This window comes from Quercus suber, unplaced genomic scaffold (assembly GCF_002906115.3).
Source record: "Quercus suber isolate HL8 unplaced genomic scaffold, Cork oak 2.0 scaffold_543, whole genome shotgun sequence".
In the NCBI taxonomy this organism is placed as follows: Eukaryota; Viridiplantae; Streptophyta; class Magnoliopsida; order Fagales; family Fagaceae; genus Quercus; species Quercus suber.
In genome coordinates this window covers 255,255-281,412 of record NW_027069991.1, presented here as the reverse complement: position 1 = coordinate 281,412, position 26,158 = coordinate 255,255, and the positions used below count along the sequence as shown (strand labels likewise).

Here is a 26,158-nt window from a genome sequence, read left to right as displayed (position 1 = left end):
TCTTTTTTTTTTTTTTTTTTTTTTTTTTTTTTTTTTTTTTTTTTTTTTGAAATAAGAAATAATAATAAAATAAAAATAAAACAGTACACGGACTAAAGCTTGAAATAAAGCTACAGACTAAAAAAAAAGGACCATGGAAAGTTGAAACTAAAGAGGCAAACACGGACTCAAACTGAAAAAGAAAAAAAAAAAAATTTCTCTGTGATGAGAAGCCTTCTGCCGGTGAAGGGGATTGACGCTTGGTGGCGGCGCGAAGGAGGCGCAGACAGCGGCGGGTTGCTGCTTGTCTCGGATCTCGGCAGTAGCAGCAGCTCGTCGGTCTCAGCAACGGTGGGTCAACAATGGGTTCGGCGGCTGGGTCTTGCGGCGGTGATGGTGTCGGCAGCAGGTGGCTGATGGGCCGATGTACTCAGCGGCGGCGGTGGACGATGGGTCTGTGGCTGGTGGTGGATGGGCTGCGGTGGCTGAGAGCTGGGTTGTGGGTCTCGGCTGGTGGCTGTTTGGCTTGCGTTGGTCTCTTTCTTTTTTTCTTTTTTTTTTTTTTTTTTTTTTGTGGGTTTGTGGGTGTGGGTTCTGTGATCAGAGGCGGGCACGGATGGTGGTCACCGGCTTGGGAGGTGTCACTGGCTTCTCTGTTGGCTTGGGGATGAAAAACTCGTGTGGTGCTGCGGGATATACGCGGATTGCAGGGGCTGGTTTGGGCTTGTTCAAGATTTCATGAGGCAAATACTTGAAAGGTAATGTCATCCTTGGCTGGTTTGCTCTTTTGACGGTTTGGCTTTCTCGTGGTTGTCTACGGTTGTATTGAATGGATGGGAAGTTTGCTCTGATACCAAAACTGACGTAGGACAACCACAAAAATAATAGAATAAGAGATAAAACTCTAGGAGTCAGCACCTAGGGGTTGCTTGGAGTCAGCACCAAGCAAACTGGAGTCGGCACCAGTAAAAGAAAACACACGTTTTTTTTAATAATCATCAAAACTGTCTTACAATAATCTCAAAAAGTGTTTAAATAGCTAACATAAAGAAACCCTAAAGAAACCCTAATTATTAAATATTTGGGCTTGCTGAGACTCAAGCCCAATGACTAATAGGCCCTAGCCATAAGGCCACAGGTTGGGCCATCTTCTTTCTCCTATACGTGCGTGTAATTGGGGGCTTGTATCTTGTGTCCGCACCAGTCATTCTTGGTCTCACCATCAGTGAAAAACTCAAACTTCAGGAGCTTCAAACCAGCAACATTTTCCTGCTTTGATAAAACTTTAAGAGATGCATCTTGGATATTCTCGAGGACAATGTACTGTTCTCCCTAGAAATATACTTGGCTTCAGTTTGGGCAAATGAGGAGGTCTCCATGATCTCTCCCATTGATTCTTTCTTGGAGGCAATCTTTTTAAGAATCTGACGGAACTAGCCTGTTAAAGCATCCTTCTTCTTCTTGAGAAGAGCATGAACTCTTGTAGCACTGGTAAGGCAAACTTTCATGATCCCAAGCATTGTTACGGTGGGAACTACATTCAGGCACTGGATTTGGCCAGACACCTTTCCAAATATTTAAAAATAAAAGATAATAAAATTTCTTGGTGCAATGAAGCATAGAAAGATATGTAACAATAATTAAAATTAAATTTCACAACTGCTAGCTATACTTTATTAAAGTTGTAAAAAAATATGCGAGGAAAATGAAAATGTTATAGAACCCAATTTTAACCACAGATGTATTTGCAAAGCAGGAATGCAATATCAGATAATTTGTAAGAAGAGTAAAACCAGCTTCCCAAGATAAGCAATAGAATAATTAGATGAAGCAGCAGTAACATGACTCATGATAAAGTTACAAAACTTCTAGTGTGTTTGGATAAGCTTATTTTTATTGGCTCAGTCAAACTACACAGATACCAATATAAACCAAATCCATTATCAAATTCATTACAAAGAACCCACAATTAAAAATTCCATAAACATATAATCCTGTCAACGAACTGAACTAAAGAATACAATCTCAAGCATCTACAGACATTGGAATGCTGCAAGTTAACCTTGATGAAATATTAAAAAGCTTTTTGTAGTTCCAAACTGACCTAACCTGAGTAACTAAACTAGCAATTGAGACGAGGAGGGCTTTCAAACTTCGTTGGGAGTGGATGAATTGGTGTTGGCCATGATGGTTGCACAAGTAGGAATACAGATTTCACATCCATAGACACCATAGCAGGTAAGAAACAGATTGCCCCCGTCCTAATGTTGCACGAGACAATGCAATTTTCGAGTAACTGTAAGAAGACAATATCGCCATCATTGGGGTGGAAGGCTATGAATTTCACAGGCCATGGGAGCTCCGCCCCTTTCATTTTGAAAATAGGATATTCTGAAAGTATGTCCCTGAGGTAAACTGTGTGTTTCAGTGACCATGTGCCTGCATTTGCGTAATCCCCAAGTTCCCAAACAGAAAAATTCATAGCATCGCCGGAGCAATAAGGACAATAACGAGGTGGAAGTCTGCAATAGCGAGGGCACCGGGATATAGAATTTTGGAATATCCGAATACGCCCATGGAACACTCCCAAGGAGATGAAACAACCACTAGGAAAGATGGGCAGATCGATATAGCAGAGGTGGCATCCTTGTGGATTTAGCACAACAATGCCTTTGTTCCTTCGAGTTTTACTGTATACATCTATATCAAGCCAATGCAGCATCCCATTGCAAGCAACAACAGGATGCTGCATAGTCGACAGTGAGAAGCGATTCAATTCCGGTGGTGACGTGACAAATGAGGTGCACCATTCACCAGTCTCGGAAGAAAATATCTCCACCCGTAACATAGTAGTATTATTATTGGCTGATGAAGATTTAGATGGACAATGAATGCGTACCACCTTATATCTAAAATTGGCATCGCATATAAAGCCGACCAATGGAGTCGAGGCAAAGGTCATGGGCGGAAGCCGAGGAAGTGCAAGCCAATGTCTGGTATATGGATTGCAGATGTAGTAGTCGAAGACGCTTGTTTTCTTTAACCAACACCGTGAATCATTGCTGCATACCAGCAGTAAGTCGTTGAAAGCTGCCTCAATATGTAGTTCAGACGCAGGGGGAAGAAATTTGAGAAGATCCACTGCTTTGACACCGATTTTCTTATCCATCTCAGATGGAACAATCACGATATTACCGAAACGCTCTAAGAGAAGAGTAAAGGGTTGTGTTGCATTACCATTGGTTTGGTGGTGGTGGCGAATATAGCCGGGGATAAAGTGAAGATGAGAAATAAGAGAGAGCCAGTGCTTTGAGACGGACTTGCATTTTGCGGCTGATTCGCAAGGCAGTCGACAAAAGATCTCGAACAACATATCATCAGAAAGCTGTTGTATTGTCGATGTTGATGTTTTGCGACATGGAAATAGAGACACCACCGAACCTGAACCTTCTTCTTTTGTTCGTTTGAGACGCGGAACCATCATCACCACGGCAACAACAGAAGCAGAATCGCAAATATTTGTTGGGAGTAAGATAAAAGAACTCAGAGCGATATGTTTTTTTTTATACATCAGTTCCGCCGACATGCATAGGTCGGTTTCGGTTTCCTTGTTTATGTGTCACTATCCAATCCCATATATTTATTTTAATTTAATTTTGGGTAATTGTTAATGTTGTTGTTTGATCACTAGCTATCCGGCCCATTTATTTTAATTTTGGGTAATTTCGGTTTCCCTTTGACTATGATCAATATGGTGCAATTTATGTATAATCAATGTTCTCTCTCCCCTGATGAATTTTCTGTATAAATTTGTTCTTTCATACTGATGATCAAGACTAATTTCAAGTCAATGAGAAGCTCACACGCTAATAGAATTTTCCCTAATAAAATTTATCTTCAAAGAATGATCAAGGCATGAGAAGAGTTCTTTTACGAATCCATGTTATGCATGCTATAGGTTCTGTAAAATAAGCACTCACTTTCATAGCAAAAGCAGAGTAATTTAGGTAGATGGAACCAATTTATGGTAATCTATCACGGTCAAATAGGGGTGTTCAGTAAACCGCTTAAACTATAAACTGTATGATCCCTCCTAAATCAACTAAGACTGCCTACAAAATGGAGTAATTGCACCATTCTGCACTCTATATATTAATGAGTAATTAAAAAAGTGTTTATCGTCCATATGAGTCGTCCACCAGAACAAGGTTCGTCCAAAATAATGATTTGGAAGGAAGAAGGAAAAATAGTAACACCAAGGAGAAAGGTCGTCTAACAACAAGAGACAGTAGACGACCAATGAACACTTGGTAAATTCTAAGGTGTTCTCTACAATCCAAGAACGGTTACACCATAATCCACTATTTTAAGACATGGGGTGAGTTTCCCGAAATTTGCTCAACTCTCCCCGCGAAGTCCACACATCTCCAACGATGATAGTGGCACCTAACAAGTAGACCCAGTCCAAACTCTATAAAAGAGACCAAGCCTAATCAAGCCAATGTATGCATAACTATTCATCCACTTTTCATACTTGAGTCCTTGAGAGAAATACCGATTTAACTGTCAAAGGGACCTTGGCCAGTTCCACCACGGTCAATTTTGATGGTCTTTCTTTCTTTTTTAGGTTGTTGATCCACCATTGAGTTCAGAGCATACAGTGTAACATCACAACACTAAAAAAAATTAAAAAAAAAAAAGTATATGGTTAGCTTTTTTTTTAAACACACACGGACCCACCTACCTCTTTTATTTCCCCACCACACATTATCATCTCACACTCTCACTCTCTTAGCCAGTCAACAAGGACCCACTTGTTTTCTTTTTCATTTTCTCACAAATACAAACACTCCTCTCTCACTCAGCACGAGTACTTTGGCTGGTTCGACAGGGTCACTCGGAGGTTCATCGATAGGCCCGGTGCTAAGTTGACTATGCTGGTAAGTTCTCCATGTTTTTTACATCTTACTATACTTGTTAGCACGAAACCACTGTTTACAACATATGATATATGTTATTACATTTTCTGCTTAGCACTTGCTCTCCTTATAATTTGCAATTATTACTACCAGATCCACTTCAAAACCAACATTTATTTTATTATCGATTGGCATTGTTGATGATTTACGCATTACTAATGTGGGTTTTTCATGTGCAGGTTTCACTTGTCAACCGTTTGTCGAGGCATCACCCAGTGGGCACGGAGGAGCACGAGGACATTACTGATGTGCTGACGGCAGTGCATCCTTTTATTTGAGGTAAAAATTTCTAATCTTTTTGGTGGGTTTATATGCTTTTGCTAGAGGTTTTCTTTATCTAAGATTTGATAATGATATTCATTTGATTTATGAGCTTTGGAAGTGATATTCATGTGTTTATTTGTATGGGATATGGGTTTTGTCTTGGTGGATTTATTTGATGAGTGATTTTATGGTTTTTATAATGGTGGCTATCTAAGGTTTGTTGTGGTGAAGATTTGGGGTTTTTAGCTTTTTAATGTGAAATAAATGGTGATTATAATTTTTATTGATTATTTGGAGCTAATTAAAGATTCAATTTGTTTGTCTTGGAGGATATTATGACTTTGGTGTCATGGATCTCTTGATGATGTCATATAAATTTTGTGGAAAATACTTATAAAGTGTTGAGGTTTTGATGTTAGAGATAATACCTTGAATGATTTCAGTATAATTGGAGTCTATTCCTTGTGAATTAATTTGTTGATAAACTTTGGAAGTGGAATACATTATTGATGAGGTTAAATACTAGGCTTGCCTAATTAATTACCTATTTGGCAATTCCTAATTTGTAACTAGATACAATTACAAGCTTTATGTTTATTGTGATAAGTTCGCATGATATTGTGTAGGTTCTATCTAATCTCCTTTGGAGCTTGGAGAATTAGACTTTTGCAGGTTACAAGGTAAGTAGCTTTTTAATGGGATTTTTTTAAAAAAATAACTATGTTGCATAAACATTGTTTTTGGGTTAAACACATTTTGGAAAATTATTTGTGGAACTATATTTTCTTAAAAAGTATTGTGTTGTAACCCTATTATATATGACTATTTATGAAAAGTGCATCATATTTGGTATTGCATACAGGGAAATGCATGAATATTTGACGAAAACCATATTTGAATTCTTTTGATAGTGGATTTCATTGACTTTTGGTATTATTTGGAAATAATAAAGATGTTTATCTTAACTTTTATTATTTGGGAAACTGATAGAAAATCTTGTTGACAAAGAATGAAATTGAAAACCTTACAAACTTTGTGGAAGTTTTGGTTATTTAAGGTTATTTTGAAACTACCTAGATATAAACTATGTATTTGAAAGTAAATATAACCTGTGAGCTTTATGTTGTTTTAACTTTATGCCATGTGTGATTTCTGGTGATCACCCGATTTGGTTTCCGTAGTCTTTTGACAACAGAATAAGATCTAGGATAGTCCCTTTTCACTTTGGATGATGCGTTCTTCCCTGTTGCCCATGGGGGGAAGAGGTTCCTTGATTGTGTGTGGGTGAGGCTGCTGTCCATGGGGCCAAAAGACCACATGCAAAAGAGATCCTATTTGACGCGTTCTCCCTGCTAGCCATGGGGGAGAGACAAAACCTTGAGGGTATGGGTGAGGCTACTGCCCATGGGACCAAGAGACTACATACCAAAGAGGACAATATCATGCCAATTGTGAATGGGTGGATCCCCTAACCGATCTATGTGGTAGTTTGGTATTTTTGTGATAATTTATCTTAAGTTAGTTTTTATGGCTTTGAAAATTTTATTGTTAATACTCACAGATTATAGTATATAGTTTCGTGGTATTTATTTTGAGAAGCTGTATTTCATTATTTAATCATTCTTGTCATATTATTATTGAAAATGATCTTGCAATATTCAGTTAGAAATTTCTCAAACTAAAACATGTTTTGTAAACTATTCATCATCATGAAACTTGCATTTTCCTTACCCCCATTAATTATGCCACTTACTTGGCTCTGTCTCATCCCATTCTTTTACAAATTTTTTTAGAATAGGCAACAATCATTTTGAGACAGGTTTTTGTGGCTACCAGTAGTTAGACTAACTACTGATAAAGTTTGGACTTTTGTGATGGTGATATTTAGATGATGTACATCCTATAAAGTAGACTTGACTCATTCTTTTGTATCTAATAGTGGTGATGACTTTTATTCCCACTGATAGGACAAGCTGATGATATGTAATTATATTTATTCAAACATCCATTCTTTTGTGGCCAATGGTCCTTGTAATTATTGCATAAAGTTCAAACTTACTTTGGGAGTATCTTTAATAGAATTATTATGATAATTCTTGATGTGGGTACTTGATATGAATTATTTGGATTGAATTGTCAAAAAGGTAAGATCTACAAGTACCTTTGAGATGTTTTTCTCATACTTTGGACCATTTTGAGTTTGGGCATGACATACAGCCTATTGATTTCAAACATCTATATATATATATATATATATATTTTTTTTTTTATTAAATATATATTAATATTATCTAAAATAAGAAACAACGAACATTAGTGTTACTTTTGTTGTCCTGTATATATTTGTCTTACATTTTTTGTTATACAATTTTTTTTAAAATTTTTGTCATATTGTCATAATTATTAATAGTAAGAAATAGTAATTGGTGTTTGTAAAACTTGTTTTGTCTTACAAGTTTTTGTTTTGTTTTAAAAGCTAGTGAGTAATTAATTGTATAGTTTGTGACATGGTGTGATATTGTCATGTTATTATTAAGCACCATTTTTTTTTTTTACAAAGAAAAAAAAAAAACAAACAAACAAAAACAAAGCTTTGGGTTGGCCCAAGTCAACCCAATAGGTGTTGGTTAGGAAAAGCCTGTCCAAAATAAAGAAAAATTAGCCCAATAATTTAAAATTTGGCCCAAAACAAAAGAAAATTAGTTTTGTGCTAGGCTAATCCAGCCCAAAATTTTGAAAAATATAAAACCAACCACATCACACCGCAAAGTGCAGTGCTAAAAAGGGCCCCAAACCGCACTGTGAATAAGTCCAATCTTTGTACCATTATTCTTGCTCTACTTTATATTCCACAAATAAAAACATATCACGTATCCAACTATCTAATTAAATTCTAAATTTATGCCTTTCATAATTTCAATGACCTAAAAAAATAAATAAAACCATCGTATTCCCAATGCTGCTACCACCACCACCAACCTTCATCGATTGCCACTATCAAGAGCTCTGATGCCATCAACGCTGCCTGTCATGGCTAACCACTGCCAACTCACTTCCTCCGACAACAATCATCACTCTTCCACTTTGTCCCTTTCAAACTGATAGTGGCAGAACAACCTTCACCAGTTGCCACTATCAAGAGTGCTCTTTTGGACTTAAAAATGACTGTATTTTGGTAGTGTTAGTAGAGTTTTCTCTGTAAGTTTTTGTTCTCTTTCTCATATGAGAAGCATCTATGTGGTCTTTAATTTGGAATTTTCTCTCAGCATTCATTGAGAGTTAATTGTGAATTTTGAATATCAAATTTGAATTTTTAACAACATAATTGAAACTCGCAATTCATTTCCAAGTAGTTTCATAAAACTTTATAATATCCATGCATTTCACAAAGTTCCCAAATTGTTCAAAATCATTTCTTGTCAACAAGATTTTCTATCAATTTCCTAAATAATACAAGTTAAAATAACACATCTTTAGTATTTCCAAATAATGCCATAAATCCATGAAATCCATTATCAAAGGAATTCAAAGATGCTTATCTTTTTCCATGCCAAATACTCATGCATTTCCCTATATATAATATTAAACATGATGCACTTTTCATATATAATCATATATAATAGGGTCACAACATCACACTTTTTAAGAAAACATAATTCCACAAATAATTTTTCAAAATGTGTTTGACCCAAAAACAACATTTATATGCAATATGGTTATTTTTCAAAAATCCCATTAAAAAACTACTTACCTTACAACCTGCAAAAGCCTAATTCTCCAAGTTCCAAAGGAGATTAGTTAGAACCTAAACAATATCAAGCAAAACTATCATAATAAGTATAAAGTTTGAAATTGTATCTAGTTACAAATTAGCAATTGCCAAATAAGCAATTGATTAGGCAAGCCTAGTATTTGACCTCACAAATAATGTATTCCACTTTCAAAGTTTCTCAACAATTTAATTTACGAGGCATAGGCTCCCATTTATATTCACAAATCATTCAAGGTATTATCTCCAACATCAAAATCTCAACACTTTATAAGTAGTTTCCACAGGATTTATATAACATTATCAAGAGATCACTGATACCAAAAATCATAATATCTCCAAGACAACAATTTGAATCTTTAACTAGCTCCAAATAATCAATAAAAATTATATTCACCATCTATTTCACATTAAAAAGTTAAAACCCCCAAATCTTCACCACTTAGATAGTCATCATTGTAAAAACTATAAACCCACTCATCAAATAAATCATCCAAGACAAAACCCATACATATAAACACATGAATATAACTTCCAAAACTTATGAATCACATGGGTATCATTATCAAAGCTCAGATAAAGAAAGTCTCTAGCAAAAGCATATAAACCCACCAAAAAGATTAGAAATTTTTACCTCAATAATAGAGATGAGTGAGTCTTAGCTTCTTCCTATGGAGTTTTCCGGTAAACCTTGCTTGAAAAATGGTGGTGGAGAGTGTGTACTAGTGGGAGAGTGCGGGAGTTTGAGGGAGGGGTGTGTGTGTTTTTTTTGAGAGAAAATGAAAAAGAAAAAGAGAATAAAGGGGTGATGGCCGGCCAAAGAGAGTGAGGGATATTTTGAAAATGAGTGATGAGGGATGATGGGGTAGGTGGGAGCACATGGGGCACTAAAAAATCTAACTTTGTATTTTTTTTTTTTTTTTTTTACTAAGGTGTTACAACCTGGATATAAACTATATGTATTTGAAAGTAAATGTAACCTGTGAGCTTTATGTTGTTTTAACTCTATGCCATGTGTGATTTCCAGATAATCACCCGATTTGGTTTACGTAGTCTTTGTGACAACAGAATCAAATCTAAGTCAGTGCATTTTCACTTTGGACGACCCATTCTTTCTTGCTGCCCATGGGGAGAAAAGGTTCCTTGATTGTGTGTGGGTGAGGCTGCTACCCATAGGGCCGAAAAACCACATGCAAAAGAGGTCCTATTTAATGCGTTCTCCCTGCTACCCATGGGGAAATAGACAAAACCTTGAGGGTATAAGTGAGGCTGCTGCCCATAGGGCCAAGAGACTACATACCAAAGAAGACAATATCATGCCAATTGTGAATGGGTGGATCCCCTAACCGGTTTATGTGGTAGTGTGGTATCGTTGTGATAATTTACCATATGTTAGTTTTTATGGCTTTGAAAATTATATCGTTCATTCTCACAGATTATGGTATATAGTTTCATGGTATTTATTTTAAGAAGCTGTATTTCAGTATTTAATCATTCTTATCATATTATTATTAAAAATGATCTTGCAGTATTCAGTTAGAAATTTCCCAAACTAAAACATGCTTTGTAAATTGTTCATCATCATGAAACTTACATTTCCCCCACCCCCATTAATTATGCTACTTATTAGGCTCTATCTCATCTCATTCATTTACAAACTTTTTTAGAGTAACGATCATTTTGAGACGGGTTTTTGTGGCTAGCAATAGTTAGACTAACTAATGATAGAGGCTAGACTTTTGTGATCGATGGTGATATTTAGATCATGTACATCCTATAAAGTGGGCTTGACTCATTCTTTTATATCTAATAGTGGTGATGACTTTTATTCCCACTGATGGGATAAACTGATGATATGTAATTGTATTTATTCAAACCTCTATTCTTTTGTAGTCAATGGTCCTTGTAATTATTGCATAGAACTCTGACTTACTTTGGGAGTATCTTTAATGGAATTATTATGATAATTCTTGATGTGAGTACCTAATATGAATTATTTGGATTAAATTGTCAAAAAAGAAAAATCTGCAGGTACCTTTGAGATGTTTTTCTCATGTTTTGGACCCTTCTGGGTTTGGGGCGTGACATACAGCTATTTGGGGACCTTTTTCGGTTGCCCAACCATGTGTGGTCCGTTAGAGGGATGACCTTACTAGGCCCGGGTTCTTTTTGGGGAGTTGCGTCCGGAACTCAATATTGGGCCACGTGGTCCAACGGCTACCAACGTATTTTTAAGCCTACAAAATCATTAAGGCCAAAATCTAAGAATCACGATAATGGTTGAGTAAATATGTAATATGTGTTTGATATGATAGTTTTGATTAGTAGTTGTAATAGTAGTTGAAATAAAGTAATTTGTATTTAAAGGTGAAGTAAGAATGGAGTCAATGATGTAGATTTAAAGATATGGAAGCAAAGTCACTTATCTTTGTATGGTTTATAACTCTAGTTGTATAGCATCACTGAACTGATAGGATTCTAGCAGAACGCCAACAGTAGAGGCTAGTTAAGCTTGCCCTTCTTATCATGCATTTAAATGAGTTTAAGCTTTGGTTAATAGTTGTAATAGTAGTTGGAATAAAGTAATATATATTAAAATGTAAAGCTATCATATACTCAATGATGTAAATTTAAAGATAATGAAGCAAAGTCACTTATCTTTGTATGGTTTGTAGCCCCAGCTGTACAGCTTCTGTGAGCTGATAATGTCCCAGCAGAGTGACCCCAGCGATAGAGAGGCAGTTTGCCATGATAACTTCAAGATTAAGGGGAAAAATGGGTGCAACTGGAAGGAGAGAGAGTATGTCCAGCTGTGTGTAGGGGTTGGTTAAGCTTGCCCCTCTTATCATACACTTAAATGAGTTTTCCCCTTGACAATGCTCTTTTAGTTTTTGTGAAGTTATGAATAGTGTTGCCTTCCATGAGAAGGGCTTTTAGTATGAGTATTTGATATCTCTTGAGAAGTATGGAGATGGTAAAAGATGTAGATGTTTTGTGGAATGTAGTATATGATATATAGAAGTATGAGAGATATGGAGGTTAAAGATAGTAAAAATGTGAGATTATAACCACTAGAGGAGTTATAGAGATTGCTTTCCAAGAGGAAAGATTTTGTAAGGGAAGAGCATGGAGATGTGTTTAGGTATTTGGAGATAGGAGCAGTGAGATAGGTGTATTTTTTGAATATGGAGAGTGAGAGAATGAGTATAAGAGGGGTAATAGTGTTGTAGTGTGTTTAACAATGTTGCTGAGATTTACTGCTGGAATCTTCTACTAGAGGAGTAGTAGAGATTGCTTTCCAAGAGGAAAGATCTTGTAAGAAAAGAGTATAGAGATGTGTTTATGGGCAGCAAAACAGTAAAATTTCAGAGTAAGAGAGTATGAGAGTGGAGCTTAGAAGAGTTATGGTGTGTTATACGTAATGGTGTAGTAAGTGTGTATGAGATTGTATAAGAGAAGTGAAGAAAGAGATGTTTAGAGATATGGGCAGCAAGATATATGTATTTTCAGAATATGGAGAGTAAGATGATGAGTATAAGAAAGTAATAGTATTGTAGTGTGTTTAGCCAAACTGCTGGGATTTTTTGTTGGGATTGTATGAAGGCTTATGAAGGGCATTTATGAGCTAAAGGCGGACGAGTTTAGTTCCTAATTTGGAATCTAAAAACTCAGAAGTTCAACACTTCATTAAGAGCTTCAGAAGATGATTAGAGGGAGAGAGAAGTTTATGAGAGAGTTCTTCCTCTCCCTTGGTGCCCCCCCTCCCCTTTGAGATGTTAATGAGGGGCAGGGACGGACCCACGTTGGGGCAGAGGGGGGCCATTGCCCCCCCCCCCCCAAGACAAAAAAAAAAAATAAGACTTGCCCTTTAATATATATATATATATATATATATTTGTCTCTCTTCTAAAATATTTAGATATTAATCTGCAAGAAAATAAATAAAATCCATGCCCCTTTAACTACAAAAACAAAATAAAAAAATAAATATGGACTAAACAAAAATCGCGCACAAAATAAGAAACAATTATTTTGTATGTTATACTTTGTTGATATGCTTTATAATATGAAATGTTTAAGAAATACTTATTTTGTATGTAGTATTTTGTTGAATATAAAATAGATATTAGTTTTTATTTTCATAATTTTTTTTTTTTGTTTTAAGCTTTGGCCCCCCTCAGGTATAAATCCTAGTTCCGTCCCTGATGAGGGGTCCCCTTTAGCTAAGTTTAAGGGGGTATTTTAGCAAAGAATATCAGCCAAAATCTATCCCAAAAAGCAATGAATCTTCAGAGAATCCATCTTAAAATTTGGTCGAAAATGGTATGCTTAGCTTTAAGGTATTTTGCTATTTCGGGTAAGAGCTACTGGGGAAAAAGCAACAGAAAAAGAAGGTATTTTAGCAAGTTGGTTTTGGTTTTAGCCAAATGTGGAAAAATCAGTAATGCTCAGGCTGTTGGGTCAGCTATCACAGCTATTCTGAAAAAGGTTGTCCCAACTGTCAGGAAAAGCTGTGACAGCTATCATGAAAAAGTTGTCCTAGCTGTCAAGAAAAGCTGTGACAACTACCATGAGACAGTTGTTTGCTTTAGGCAGAAGCCAATGAGGTCAGATGGGTGATTTCAAACTGCTGGAGAGGTCATTTCAAGGATTTGGCTGAAAAATTGTAGGATCTCTTTGAAGGGTATCTTGCTATTTTGGGTATAACAACTGGTTGCTGGGATTTCAGCATTAAATGACTGATGATATCACTCTCAGCCAGGTGTCAAGTGCTGAATACACTGCTGGGGTTCGGTTGGAAATGTTTCTTTTTCGGGTGTTTGTGTTTTTGGGGCAAGGTTCCATTACAACACATTTCTAGTAAGTAATAGAATGATTGGTTGAAAGTTAATAAAGCTTTAGAGATTTGGTCAAGGTCTCATTGTGTTATAACATAATCTTAGTGAGCAAGAAGAATATTTAATGCTCTGCTCTAACAGCTGGCATGGTCTGGTTGTGGCAGACAGCAGCTGGGTATCAAAAATATCATGAATATTTTGTATAGAGAGAGATAAAAGATAGCCAATTAGATTGGGCCACGTGTTTGAGTTGGATTTTAGCTTAAAGAAGTAATAAGATTTATGTAGAATAATATAATGAAGTTTCTAAATTTGTATAGCAACAGTTGAGGATTGAATGAACAGTTATTTTCCCAGCAGTTAGATGGCTGGGGATATTGAGTATTTGTCACATGATGAATGTTAAGATTTAGGAAAAGAGCAATGGGGAATTTTATCATCTAAAGTGCTATGTGATAAGAGATGCTTACCATATGTTACCCTCTACACACGGACTCGTCAGAGTTCAGGGAGTTGGAAAAGAAACGCCAAGCAACATATCTCTTTTATAAACTTTAAACCGCTAGAGCTTTACTGAACATACCTCTTGGCCCTCCAAACCACGACTCCCAAAGTTTCCCTAAAGAGACTTATGAGCTTGGATCATAAGCCGAAGATGACATGACGTACCTCAGGTTTTGTTGTCATTTTGTGTAAATATGAGCTCTTGTTGAAGAAGCCGCTTGCCATGAGTGTAAGAGAGGTAATATGGGTCATGAGTTTTGATTCATTGCTTAAGCCTGATCCATATGTTGATGTTGATGATGTCGTGGGGTTATGATCCCAATTGATGAAGAGGAAATGTGGACATGAATCCGCTTCTTGAAGTAAGGATCTCGCGGGCCATGTGAGCTCAATCCATGTAGTTGAATGAGATATGAGCTTACTTTGGACTTTAAATAGATTTACCCAAAAAAATCAATAATATGTTGATGTGGCATGGGTTACTAATGAAGTAATGCCACGTGGGCCGAAAAAACGGTCCTCAACAACAGCCTACCAATTTCAAACATCATCACACACACACACACGCACACATACATATATATATAATCTAAAATATGAAACAGCCAACATTAATGTTACTTTTGTTGTCTTGTATATATTTGTCTTACTTTTTTTGTTATAAAAATTTGTTTATTTAATTCTGTCATATTGTCATAATTATTAATAGTAAAATAGTAATTGGTGTTTGTAAAGCTTGTTTGGTCTTACAAGTTTTTGTTTTGTTTTAAAAGCTAGTGAGTTTGTGACTCGGTGTCATATTGCCATGTCATTGTTAAGCACCATTTTTTTTACAAGGAAAAATAAAAACAAAACAAAAACAAAGCCTTGGGTTGGCCTAAACCAACCTAATAGGTGTTGATTAGGAAAAGCCTGCCCAAAATAAATAAAAATTAGCCCAATAATTTATAATTTGGCCCAAAACAAAGAAAAAATTAGTTTTGTGCTAGGCCAATTCAGCCCAAAATTTTGAAAAAAATAAAACCGACCAAACTGCGCCGCATCACACCGCAGAGTACAGTGCTAAAAAGGGCTAAAAACCACGCCAAACCGCACCGCGAATAATTCCAAATCTTTTGTACCATTATTTTTGCTCCACTTTATACACCACAAATAAAAACATGTCACGTGTTCACCTATTTAATTAAATTCTAAATTTATGCCTTTCATAATTTCAATTACCTAAATAAATAAATAAAACCATCGTATTCCCACTACCGCTGCCACCATTACCAACCTTCATCGATTGCCACTATCAAGAGCTCTAATGCCATCAACGCTACCTGTCATGGCTAACCACTGCCAACTCACTTCCTTTGACGACAACTATCACTCTTCCACTTTGTCCCTCTCAAACCGATAGTGGCAGAACAACCTTCACCGGTTGCCACTATCAAGAGTGCTCTTTTGGACTTAAAAATGACTTTCTATTTGGCAGAGTGTTGGTAGAGTTTCTTTTTCTCATATGAGAATTCTTTATTTATTTATTTTTTTTTTTTAATACAAGATAGAAATTCCACTCTAGCTTAATCTAAGTGTAAATATGTGCGAAGCTCTCTCCTAAAAACTTGAACCTCGGCTCCCCCCCCCCCCACCCCCCCCCCCCGCAACAAGCACTTATACTTGTAGAGTGACCATCGCACCGAAGGTGTACAATTGTTCATATGAGAAGCCTCTATATGGTCTTTAATTTGGAATTTTCTCTTAGCATTCATTGAGAGTTAATTGTGAATTTTGAATATCAAATTTGAATTTAATTCAATTGTGGCTCTCTTTATTTAACGCAACCACGTGGCTTGGACACTTATCATTTCTTTGTGAGTTGTAGTAACTCAAAGACTTGACATGTGGCTTGATTTCATTTGCTGATTGTTCACTCTTAATACATCATTAATGGGGAATTAATTAAACCACAAATATTTGATCATGATCAATTGGACAATGTGAATACATCATAAAATTTTGATGTCCACAACAATGTATTGGATCCTAAGGGGTTTTTTATTTCATTTTATTGTTTTTTTTACTAATTGATAATTACAAGTTACAACAATGGGAGATGAGAGATTTGAAACTAATTATTCTCATAAGGAGAGCATGGAATGCCAATGAGCTAGAAGACTCTTGGCAAACTAGTGGACTAAGTTCAAGTGTTCAACCTAGTAAAAAGCTAAAATAACACCTTGTAGTCTGACTTACAAAAAGGAGGAGTAAAACTAGCATTCATGTCGACACAAGTACACTCTTATTCAGCCAGTCTCCTTATGGTCCCGTGGGAATCCACCCCGTTTATGGGGTTTGATTTTAAGGGTTGGATCCCCTTGCTTAAACTTGGCCAAAAAAGAGTACTCATCTTAGAACAAAGGGTATAAGTATCAAAATAAAACTTTATGAGGAAGTGATGCATGAAGTGATGCATGCCGCCATTGCTAGCAGCACATGGACAAGCAACATTGAGGTCCTTGAGGCAAGTACCTTGAGGTCGTTACATAATATGCCATTAGCTGCAATCATACATGCTATGGATAGCAACACATGTTTCATGGCTAGCTGCAAATTGACAAGACAACATTTTAACTTTATGACATGCATGGTTTGGGTCTTCATTCAAACGCTCTTTCTGTTTCCAAACTGATCACACATAGTTTTCATTCAACTTTTATAGTACATTCTATTCAAACATGTATGAATAGTGGGGAGTAAGTAAAAAGGCAAAGACAATTTTGGAATTTTTATTCAAGTCCCTTTTGTCTGCATTTCTGAAATAGTCAGACACGGCGTTCCCTCATATTCGATACTGTGCACTGTTTTATGTCAAAGACTATATATACATGTTCCACAAAAACATATAAAGATGTGATTAGTGTAGCATTTCTTTTCTATACAACTTACACAGTATAGAATTGAAAACATGACACCTTGTCTATAGGGAGAGGAAACGCCATTGGCCCAAATGCTATTGGATTTCAATGTCATATACTGTGTGCATATAAACAAGTTAATATTGTTGACAACTATACAAGTGAATGGAATTAGTATTAGTTACATAAGAAATTAATTTTTTAATAGGTAAATTACACACATGTTTTATACTTTATTTGGTGAAAAGAGGATATGCATTACATTAAGAGTTAGTAAGTCTGTTGCAGCTTAGCTCAACTTTGTCAAAAGCAAGCATGTTCTCCACCACAAGCGGTGATTCATTAAAAGAGACAAAAAGACATTGAGAAACAGCTACAAACTTTGCAGTGCATCAGTACATTGATTGGCTTCATGATACACTTGCTCAATTCGCTTGCTGGGGATAGCACTCAATAGGTTCCTGCAATCATGTATGCTCTTTGAGTTCCATTTATAACACTTCCGTAAATTAGCACAAGGGCACAGCAAGGAGGAGTTCAGGTGCCAAAAAAAATTCCAAACAAGCAAGCGATACATAGACAATAAATAAATTTTCTGAGCAATGTTTAACTCAATCTCTCTACTTTAAAACTGGTAAAAAAAGACTGCACAAGGCTCCTCTGCCTCCTCATATGGACATTCTGCTCGGCCAATCCATTTATGTCTTTGAGCATCAATTGTTTATATTAACATCCAAAAAAAGTAACATAAACTACAACTTTTACAAAGAAAAGCACACAAGTGTCGGGAGTCATGCTAAAGAAAGAACAACAAACTCAGAAGGCGTTCGTTTTTAGATGGGCTTTTTCAATATCAAAGGCCGCATTGATCCCAACCACAGTTGTACCATCATCAAGACTATCAAGCCAACTACGAGGTTGTATATCTTGGCATTCCTTAGGAACTATCACCAAAAGACTAATCAACAACATTAGACATGTAAGCTTACACTGAAACGCTACCATAAAAGCACTATCAATAGACCTTCAAATAAAAATTATTTTGGTAAAAACCAATACTTCAGCAAAATGTATGATATTATTAGTAAATTTAGAGCACTTTAATAGATTTGCAGTTCATCTAACTGCAATAAACCCCAACAGACACTTCTAAAGAAGATCCTGTTAATGCAAAATACATCCAGGCTCCATCATACCAGGATGCATGTGTGAGAAACCCCCAAAGACAGAACCAAAATTTCAGTATATTCAATTAGTAAAGAAAATTAGCCCATAAGTTGTCAAGGGCCATGCAATAAGACATAGGCTGTTTAATTGTACTTAAAGAAAACTAAGGAAAAAAGGAAAAGAAATAAGTTCACAATACTGATAAAACAATAATGACAATGGTTGTGATAAACTATATCAAACCAAACGAATTTATTAGAGCATAAACATGAGGGAACTTATAGCAGAAGGAAAACTAAGGAAATAAAAAGAAGACAGAGTGATTGAGAAGAACAACATTTAATACTATTTGGTAAATAAATTCTAACTTTTACAGAAATTATATGATTAGACAATGACATGACTTCAATTGCCATTTGATGGTAATAACATACTAAAAAGCCATTATGAGCAGTATAATCAAAATTGAGATGATACAAAAGAGTGGAAATTAACATGCACTATCAAGGATTAATTAAAAATCAGTCCAAAAAAAACATAGGAAGAAATGCACGACAGAAATAACCAATTCATATATAGTAAAGATTTATACGTGTAATCCACAGCAAGCTGACAAAAGCAAATGTGAAAAAGAAAATTCACTGCAGCAACAGATTACATGGGCGATGAAAATGTCCAAACCAAGCAGGATGAGGATAATGAAGTAAACCAATGGAATTGCTATCAAAACTACAATGTCAATGAGAAATATTCTCGTTCAAAAGTGGGTTTATACATGTCATCAATGGTCAGTGTCAGAGAGTATTTATCAACAGCTACCCAAAATGAGATTGTTCAGACAAGTAGATTGTCATCATTAACATATGTCTTTCTCCTATTTTAATTGCAAAACTCTTGTAGCCCCAAGAGACATCTCTTTTTCTTATCCAAAAGAAAAAATAAATAAAAAAACAGCATTTTTCCAAATATCTAAGCCAAATATTTGAACAGGTTAAACATCTAAAGACCATGAAATTGCTTAGTGCACTTAAGAATAGAAAGATTTGTAAGAAAAATAAAACTTAAATTTCATAGATGTTATAGTTTATTGTAGTTGTAAGGATATTTAAGGTAAATAAAAAAGTTACGGAACCCAATTTCAACAGCAGATATAGTTGAAAAGCAAGAATGCAATATCAGATAATTTGTATACGTAAGAAGAGTAGTAGCAGCTTCCCAAGAATGAGCAATAGAATAATTATATGAAGCAGAAATAACATGACTAATGACAAGGTTACAAAACTAGTAGTGTGTTTGGAATCTTTGGATGAGCTCAGTTTATTGGCTTAAGCTGTACTTAGAAATGTTAAGGCTCATGAAAATATGCTAGTAATTTAAGCCATAACAGACCCCAGTAAAATAGTTCATTATCCTCACCAGATATATACTTCAATTTTTCTCAATCTTCGTCTTCATTGTCCTCCTTATCTTCCTTCTTGTAGATGGCAGCGATTCTCTGCTCAACCAAAATGCTGGCGCGTCTCCTACTTCTTCCTGCTAGTGCTGGAAGTAGGAGAAGTGCACTGGCAGCCACAGCTTCATTACTGGCCTCGACCTCCTCAGTAACAGCTTCAAGCTTGACCTCCTCCTCAGCGACAACTTCAGGCATGGACACCTCAGAATCAGCTTCCTTTCTTACGATATTATTGGGGAGATGTTGGTTAATGCTGAGGCAAGAATTTTGAACTTGGACTTGTGCAATCCATGCAAGTTTTTGGAGGCCTATGATTGCAAAGGGGAATAGTGTGAGTTTCGTAAGTATTTTGATACTGAAGCTGGTTTGGCAGAGCTTGAGTTGATTGTTAATTTGAAGATTAGGGAATTTTTTGCTAGTAATTTTAGACTAGGGAAGTTTTTGGAGGACTTTTTTCCCCCGACTTGAATAAAATTACTAACAAAAAATCCCCTAGTCTTCAAATTAACAATCAACTCAAGCTTTGCCAAACCAGCTTCAGTATCAAAATACTTACGAAACTCACACCGTTCCCCTTTGCAATTATAGGCCTCCAAATACTTGCATGGATTGCACAAGTCCAAATTCAGAATTCTCGTCTCAGCATTAACCAACATCTCCCCAATAATATCATAAGAAAGGAAGCTGATTCTGAGGTGGCCGAGCCTGAAGCTGTTGCTGAGGAGGAGGTCGAGCCTGAAGTTGTCACTGAGGAGGTCGAGACCAGTAATGAAGCTGTGGTTGCCAGTGCACTTCTCCTACTTCCAGCGCCAGCAGGAAGAAGTAGGAGACGTGCCAGCATTTTGGCTGAGCAAAGAATCACTGCCATCCACAAGAAGGAAGATGAGGAGGATACTTCCAACTTTTCCTTCAAATCTCGATGAGGCTGAAACCTGCTAATTTTCTCATGAGTTCCATCAATGCAATTGAGCCTTTTATAAGAGCACACGTAGCAAGCCATACTGCCTAGAAAAAAAACAAACAGAAGTTCAGCAAACAAAAATGCAAAAAATTTCACATTTCAAACTATAGCATTTGAATAAAATATGAATAGAGTAAACTAGATTAATTAGTAAATTTGCGTCACACATATACCTTTAACAATTCATAAAATAGAAAGAAAAAGGCTCATGGGTAACAATAATTTTATAATGTTAAACGCTATAGATAGATTAATATGAATAGAGTAATGATAGATTAACGTCAAATTTCGAACTATAGTAGATAGAGATTAGAGATGCAGAGTTTAAGAATCTGAAGTAATGAATCAAGTTCAAGACTCAAGATGGTGAAAGAAAGAACATGTAGATAGAACCAATTTTAAAGTGTGTGCAAGAGAAAGGATGACTATTTGCATGCATCATTAAAAATACTAATTAGTTAACTTAAACTCCCTCTGATGGCTGTCCCAATGCCAAGGTATTTGACAAGCTAACAAATGTACACACCCCTAAATTCTTCTTGCCCAACCAAATGAAAGTTCAGGAAATACGTTTCATGTAGCTCACAACCTAACAACTGTATTTGCCTTTAAATTCTTCCTTCTTCAACCAAAAAAGTTTAGTGAAATCATAGCATGTTTCTTTAGGATAAAGAACACAAAAGTACTAACAGAAACACAACATTTAGGAACCTAAACTAGTTGATCCACATCCAATGAACAAAAAAATGTGACTGAACCCATCTAAGCATGAGATAATAGCATTCTTTATCTAGATAAATCTCTCAGAGGCTATGATAAAATAAAATAGCAGAATCACATATCTTGGGACAGAGCTATAAATTAGCTAATTATTGTCAGGGTAAATGTACTACATAAACAAACAAAAAGACCTTGCAGCTTTAGCCAGGGAAGCAAGAACAAGACCTTGGAAAAATATAGAAGGATCACATCACATATCTAGGGACAGACTCTGTCATATAAATTAGCTTATTATTGTCAATTTAAAGGTTAAATGTACCACTGAAAAAAAAAAAAGACTATGTATCATGAGACAGGAAAGTAAGAACAAGACCTTGAAATGGTACACGCTCACTAAAAAATCACTTGGCTACATCTTTTCAAAATTCTCTTCTCTTTTTTTGGTCATTTCGTCTTTTAAATTGTAGCCAAGAGAGCTATAATCTAGATCTTTTTAACACTACCACAGCGACACATAAGCAAATAAGGATTATGTTGTCCAAGTATTGTAATGATACAGAGATACTGATATGTATGTACAGTGGCGGCGCCTCGTTGAGGTCCTGAATTTTTTTTTTTTTATATATATATATATAATAATTATTTTTTTTATTTGTTTACCCTTAAAAAAAAATTAGGAACACCCTCAACCAAAATTAGGAACACCCAAAAATTAAAAAAAAAAAAATTTATTTGTTCTACTTTCAAGCCAAAAAAAAAGGAAAAAATTTTCGAACTAATATCTGAAAAAAAAAAAAAAATTATAACAGAGCAAGCCCACAGGAAAAAAAAAAAAAGCCCAACATCAACACTAAACAACAGATTACAAACCCAATCAAACGGAAAAAAACAAGGTAGCAAACCCAACATGGTAGCAAACCCACGGATTCTAAAAACAAAATAATAAAAAACCAAAAACACGATTAGAAGTTGTCAAAAAAAAAAAAAAAACCTCCAATCTCTAAAATTTTTACCTTTCTTTTTCTCATTCTTGCTCTGCTTTTTTCTCTCAACTCATGCTTTCCGCCTCTCTCATTCTTTCTCTCCACTCCCACTGTCAGGGCCGGCCCTAGACCAAGCTTCCACCGATCTCATCTTTTTTCTTTTTTTTCCGCTGCTGCGTTTGGGTTTTGATTCCGCAGAAGCGACGAATGGCTGGTTTTGAGTTTTGAGGTACTGCCTTTCTCTAGACTCTTCTAGTCTTCTTTAGATTTGTTAAAGATAAGTTTTCTCTGGGCAGTGGGCTGGACGTTTCACCACGTCTGGGCCTTTTTTTTTTTTGGTTGTTAAGCCTGCGTTTTTTTTTGTTTTGTTAAGCCCGGTTTTTTGTGTGTGTGTGAGTTATTGGTGCAATAGGATTTGTTTTATTTTTTTTTTGGTGGGTGCCATCTTGGCAGGCATCCTCTTGGCTGGGCTAGGGCCCTGGGCTTGTACAGTATTGTGTTTATTTATTTATTTATTTTTTAATCTTGTGTTTTTATATATATATTTTAGTTATTGAGAATATAATGGATAAATCTTTATCTATGCAGGTCGAGATTGCTAAGGTTGAAATTGCTAAAAAACTTTTATTTATAAATCATGTTTTATTTCTTATTTGCTCTACACTTGAAATGTATTTTTTATTTTAGTCTTTGGAAATATATTGTTGATTAAAATATTTACTAGAAAATATGCATCTGAATATAAAAAACTTTAAAAAAGAAGAAAAACTAATTGAGTCTCAAAAAGGATCAAATGGATAAATTTGTTATTAGTAATAAACAAAATATAACACAAAATTTAGATGAAAATATCACAAATGAGCAAGAAATTCACCAAAAATAGATTTTAAATGAAATATATTATAATATAAAAATATTAAATAAATATTAATTTAATTAATACATAAGTATAAACAATAATTTAATTAACCAATAATTAATTAGGGGAAGCAACTAATAAACAATAATTAATAATTTAATTAACCAATACATTATAAAAAACAAACAAATTAAATTATGTTAGGCTAAACAACAATTAATAATTTTATAATTAATGAAACAATAATATAACAAATTATAGTTTATAAAAGACAAACAAATTAATGAACAACTAAACAACAATAATTAATAATTTTATTAATATTTCAAATGAAACAATAGTTTATTATTTATTCTTTTGCTAGAATTATAGACAAATATTTGATAAGAAAACCATGTAGAAGACAATTGTAAATTTTATGTCTTTGCATGTTTTTTAATTGTTGTTGTTGTTGTCAATATACAAATTTTTCTTTTTATTAGATCGTGTAATTTATACTTGTTGAGGAACACTCTGAAAAAATTTCTGGAGCCGCCACTGTGTATGTAGGCATTTGGCAAGGTCTCTTAGACGATATTATAGCATTTGGAAAATTAGCTAATCTCCTACCAAAAAAATGCAAAGGAAATTTCACATTTCGAATCTATTTTTTGAGAGACTTACCAGCTTCAAGGTCAGAGCAGACGAGAGTGAGCGACTGAGAGACTTGAAAGGAAAAGCAAAATTTTAGGGTTCTTCGAGAGTGAGCAACTGAGAGAGCAGAAAGGCAAAGCAAAATTGGGTTCTAACTCCAGCTGGCTAAATCGATGGTCATAGGTAGGGGTGTGCGCGGTTCGGTAGGGGCGGTTTTTTTTCAAATTTATTACCGAACCGATAGAGATCGGTTTTTTCATAATTGAAACCGATGCACACCGCCTAGGGTCGGTTTTCCGACCTATAGCGGTGCGGTTTTTACGGTGCAGTTTAGTCGGTTTGGTCGGTTTAAAATATTAAAAAAAAAACTGTTTTTTTTAATAATAAAAAATTGGGCTTTCAAGCCCAATATCAATATATCAACCTGTTCAAGATTTCATGTTACTTATAAATTATTATAGTTAACACTTAACAAGACATAAATGATAGAGATAACAATTGAAAGTTGAAACTGTCTGCACCTGCCAAATAAACCACAAATTCAACTAATTAAGTGGGTCATTTTGATTTTTAACATTTCTTTGCTGGGTCTATTAGACACTTAATATTTGCTGGGTCCATTTAACTCTATTAGACACGTTGGACCAACAACGTGTTTTCTCATAAAAGTTAAAGCAGAGTACAATACAAAGCTTGTAGTAGCATGTAAGTAAAATAACAAGAAACAGTGAAACACAAACCCAGGACAACAAGAAAGTAGAAACACAAACGTGACAAACCCATAAATAAATAAATAACTAAATAAAAACTCAATAAATAAATAACTACAAACAACTCACACTCACACCGTTACACGCACAACTCACACTCACACACATAAATAACTAAATAAATGAACTAACTGAGTCAGTCAGTCAACACACTCACATCACACGCACGCCTTTTCCAATCTCCATCTCTAACTCTAACTCTAAGTCTCTAACTCACTTCTCTACTGAACAATGAACATTGAACAACAAGAACCCAAGAAGTCAACAACTCACATAGTCACACTCACGCGCACAACTACAAACAGTCAAACACAATCTCTCTCACTCCATTTCCATTAAAACCAAAGAAAGGGGCTGAGCTGATGGCTTACCGTGGTTTGCTGCGGGGAGCTGCTGCTGCTGTGAGGCGCGACTCAGGCCGGTGAGACCGCGAGTGAGAGGCAAGAGGTGAGGCGACTGGGGCGAGAGCGAGAGAGAGTTAAGGGTCCTATGTGTGTGAAAAGGATGAATTTATAGTGAGGTTACTGAGGTATGTGTCTGAAAACCTACATAAACGGTGCCGTTTTGTGTTTTTTTTTTTTTTTTTTAATAACCCAATACGATGCCGTTTTACTAAAGTAATTTAAAATAGATACACACCTAAACGACGTCGTACCCTTAATCTGAACTGAAAATATTTCTCTGTGTTTGTATCGGTTCGGTTCGGCTCTACTCGGTGCGTGATTTGCGTCTCCGATGTCCTCACCGCACCGGCATCGGAGCTCCATTATCGTTCCGATCGCCGGCATCGGCTCCGTCGGTTGGTGCCAATGGCGGTGCGAGAGGGTCGGTGCCGGTCGGTGTTGTCGACTTCGGTGATAATTTGCACACCCTTAGTCATAGGCCCATAATTTTTTTTTTTTTTTTTTTGAGAAAGTAAGGCCCATAATTTAAAAATAAATATTCTCTTAAATAGATCGGAATAAAAAAAAAATTCAAACTTGTTAAAGCCTAGGGCCTAAGGCCCATAATTTTGAAAAAAAAATTCTATTAACTAAATTTGAATAAAAAAATAGTAATATTAATACTTGTTAAGGCCTAAGGCCCGGAAATTATTAGGCCTTATGGCCTTCAGGCCCATAGTTATATATATATATATATATGTGTGTGTGTGTGTGTGTGTGTGTGTGTGTATAGATCTGAATAAAAAAAATATTAATACATAAATTAAATGTCATTTCAAAAAATTAATAAATTAATAGCTGAACATTTCAATACCAAAAAAAAAACCTAATGACTTGAATACATAAATATTTCAATAAAGAACAAAAAAATAGATAAGAATAAATCAAATAAAAAAATTATAAAAAGGGATTTTTAATTTCTTACAAAATAATAAA

The 26,158-nt window shown here is 35.4% G+C and overlaps 1 protein-coding gene and 1 long non-coding RNA gene across 4 annotated transcripts; both read right to left on the bottom strand.

The window, feature by feature from the left end:
• Positions 1-93: 93 nt before the first annotated feature.
• LOC112012472 (F-box protein At5g07610-like) lies at positions 94-3,601 on the bottom strand. Of its 2 annotated transcripts, none has more exons than XM_065764180.1 (2): positions 2,084-3,601; positions 94-1,544 (listed from the first exon to the last, which is right to left on the bottom strand). In XM_065764180.1, exon 1 carries the CDS (start codon positions 3,563-3,565, stop codon positions 2,102-2,104), a length of 1,464 nt encoding a protein of 487 aa, XP_065620252.1. In that variant the 5' UTR covers positions 3,566-3,601; the 3' UTR covers positions 94-1,544; positions 2,084-2,101. The 2 variants fall into 2 exon arrangements, with proteins under 2 accessions (XP_065620252.1, XP_065620251.1); XM_065764179.1 differs by having other exon boundaries at positions 2,089-3,601.
• A 13,794-nt stretch (positions 3,602-17,395) lies between these two features.
• Positions 17,396-23,058, bottom strand: LOC112012475 (uncharacterized). 2 transcript variants are annotated; one of them, XR_010625200.1, is made up of 3 exons: positions 22,548-22,989; positions 19,817-20,858; positions 17,396-17,694 (listed from the first exon to the last, which is right to left on the bottom strand). It is a non-coding gene; the product is annotated as an uncharacterized LOC112012475 (long non-coding RNA). The 2 variants fall into 2 exon arrangements; XR_010625199.1 differs by having other exon boundaries at positions 17,396-20,858; positions 22,548-23,058.
• Between the last annotated feature and the right edge of the window lie 3,100 nt (positions 23,059-26,158).

Coding starts and splice junctions, on each gene's coding strand:
- LOC112012472 (XM_065764180.1), bottom strand. CDS start 3,565: ATGTCGGCGGAACTGATGTATAAAAAAAAACATATCGCTCTGAGTTCT.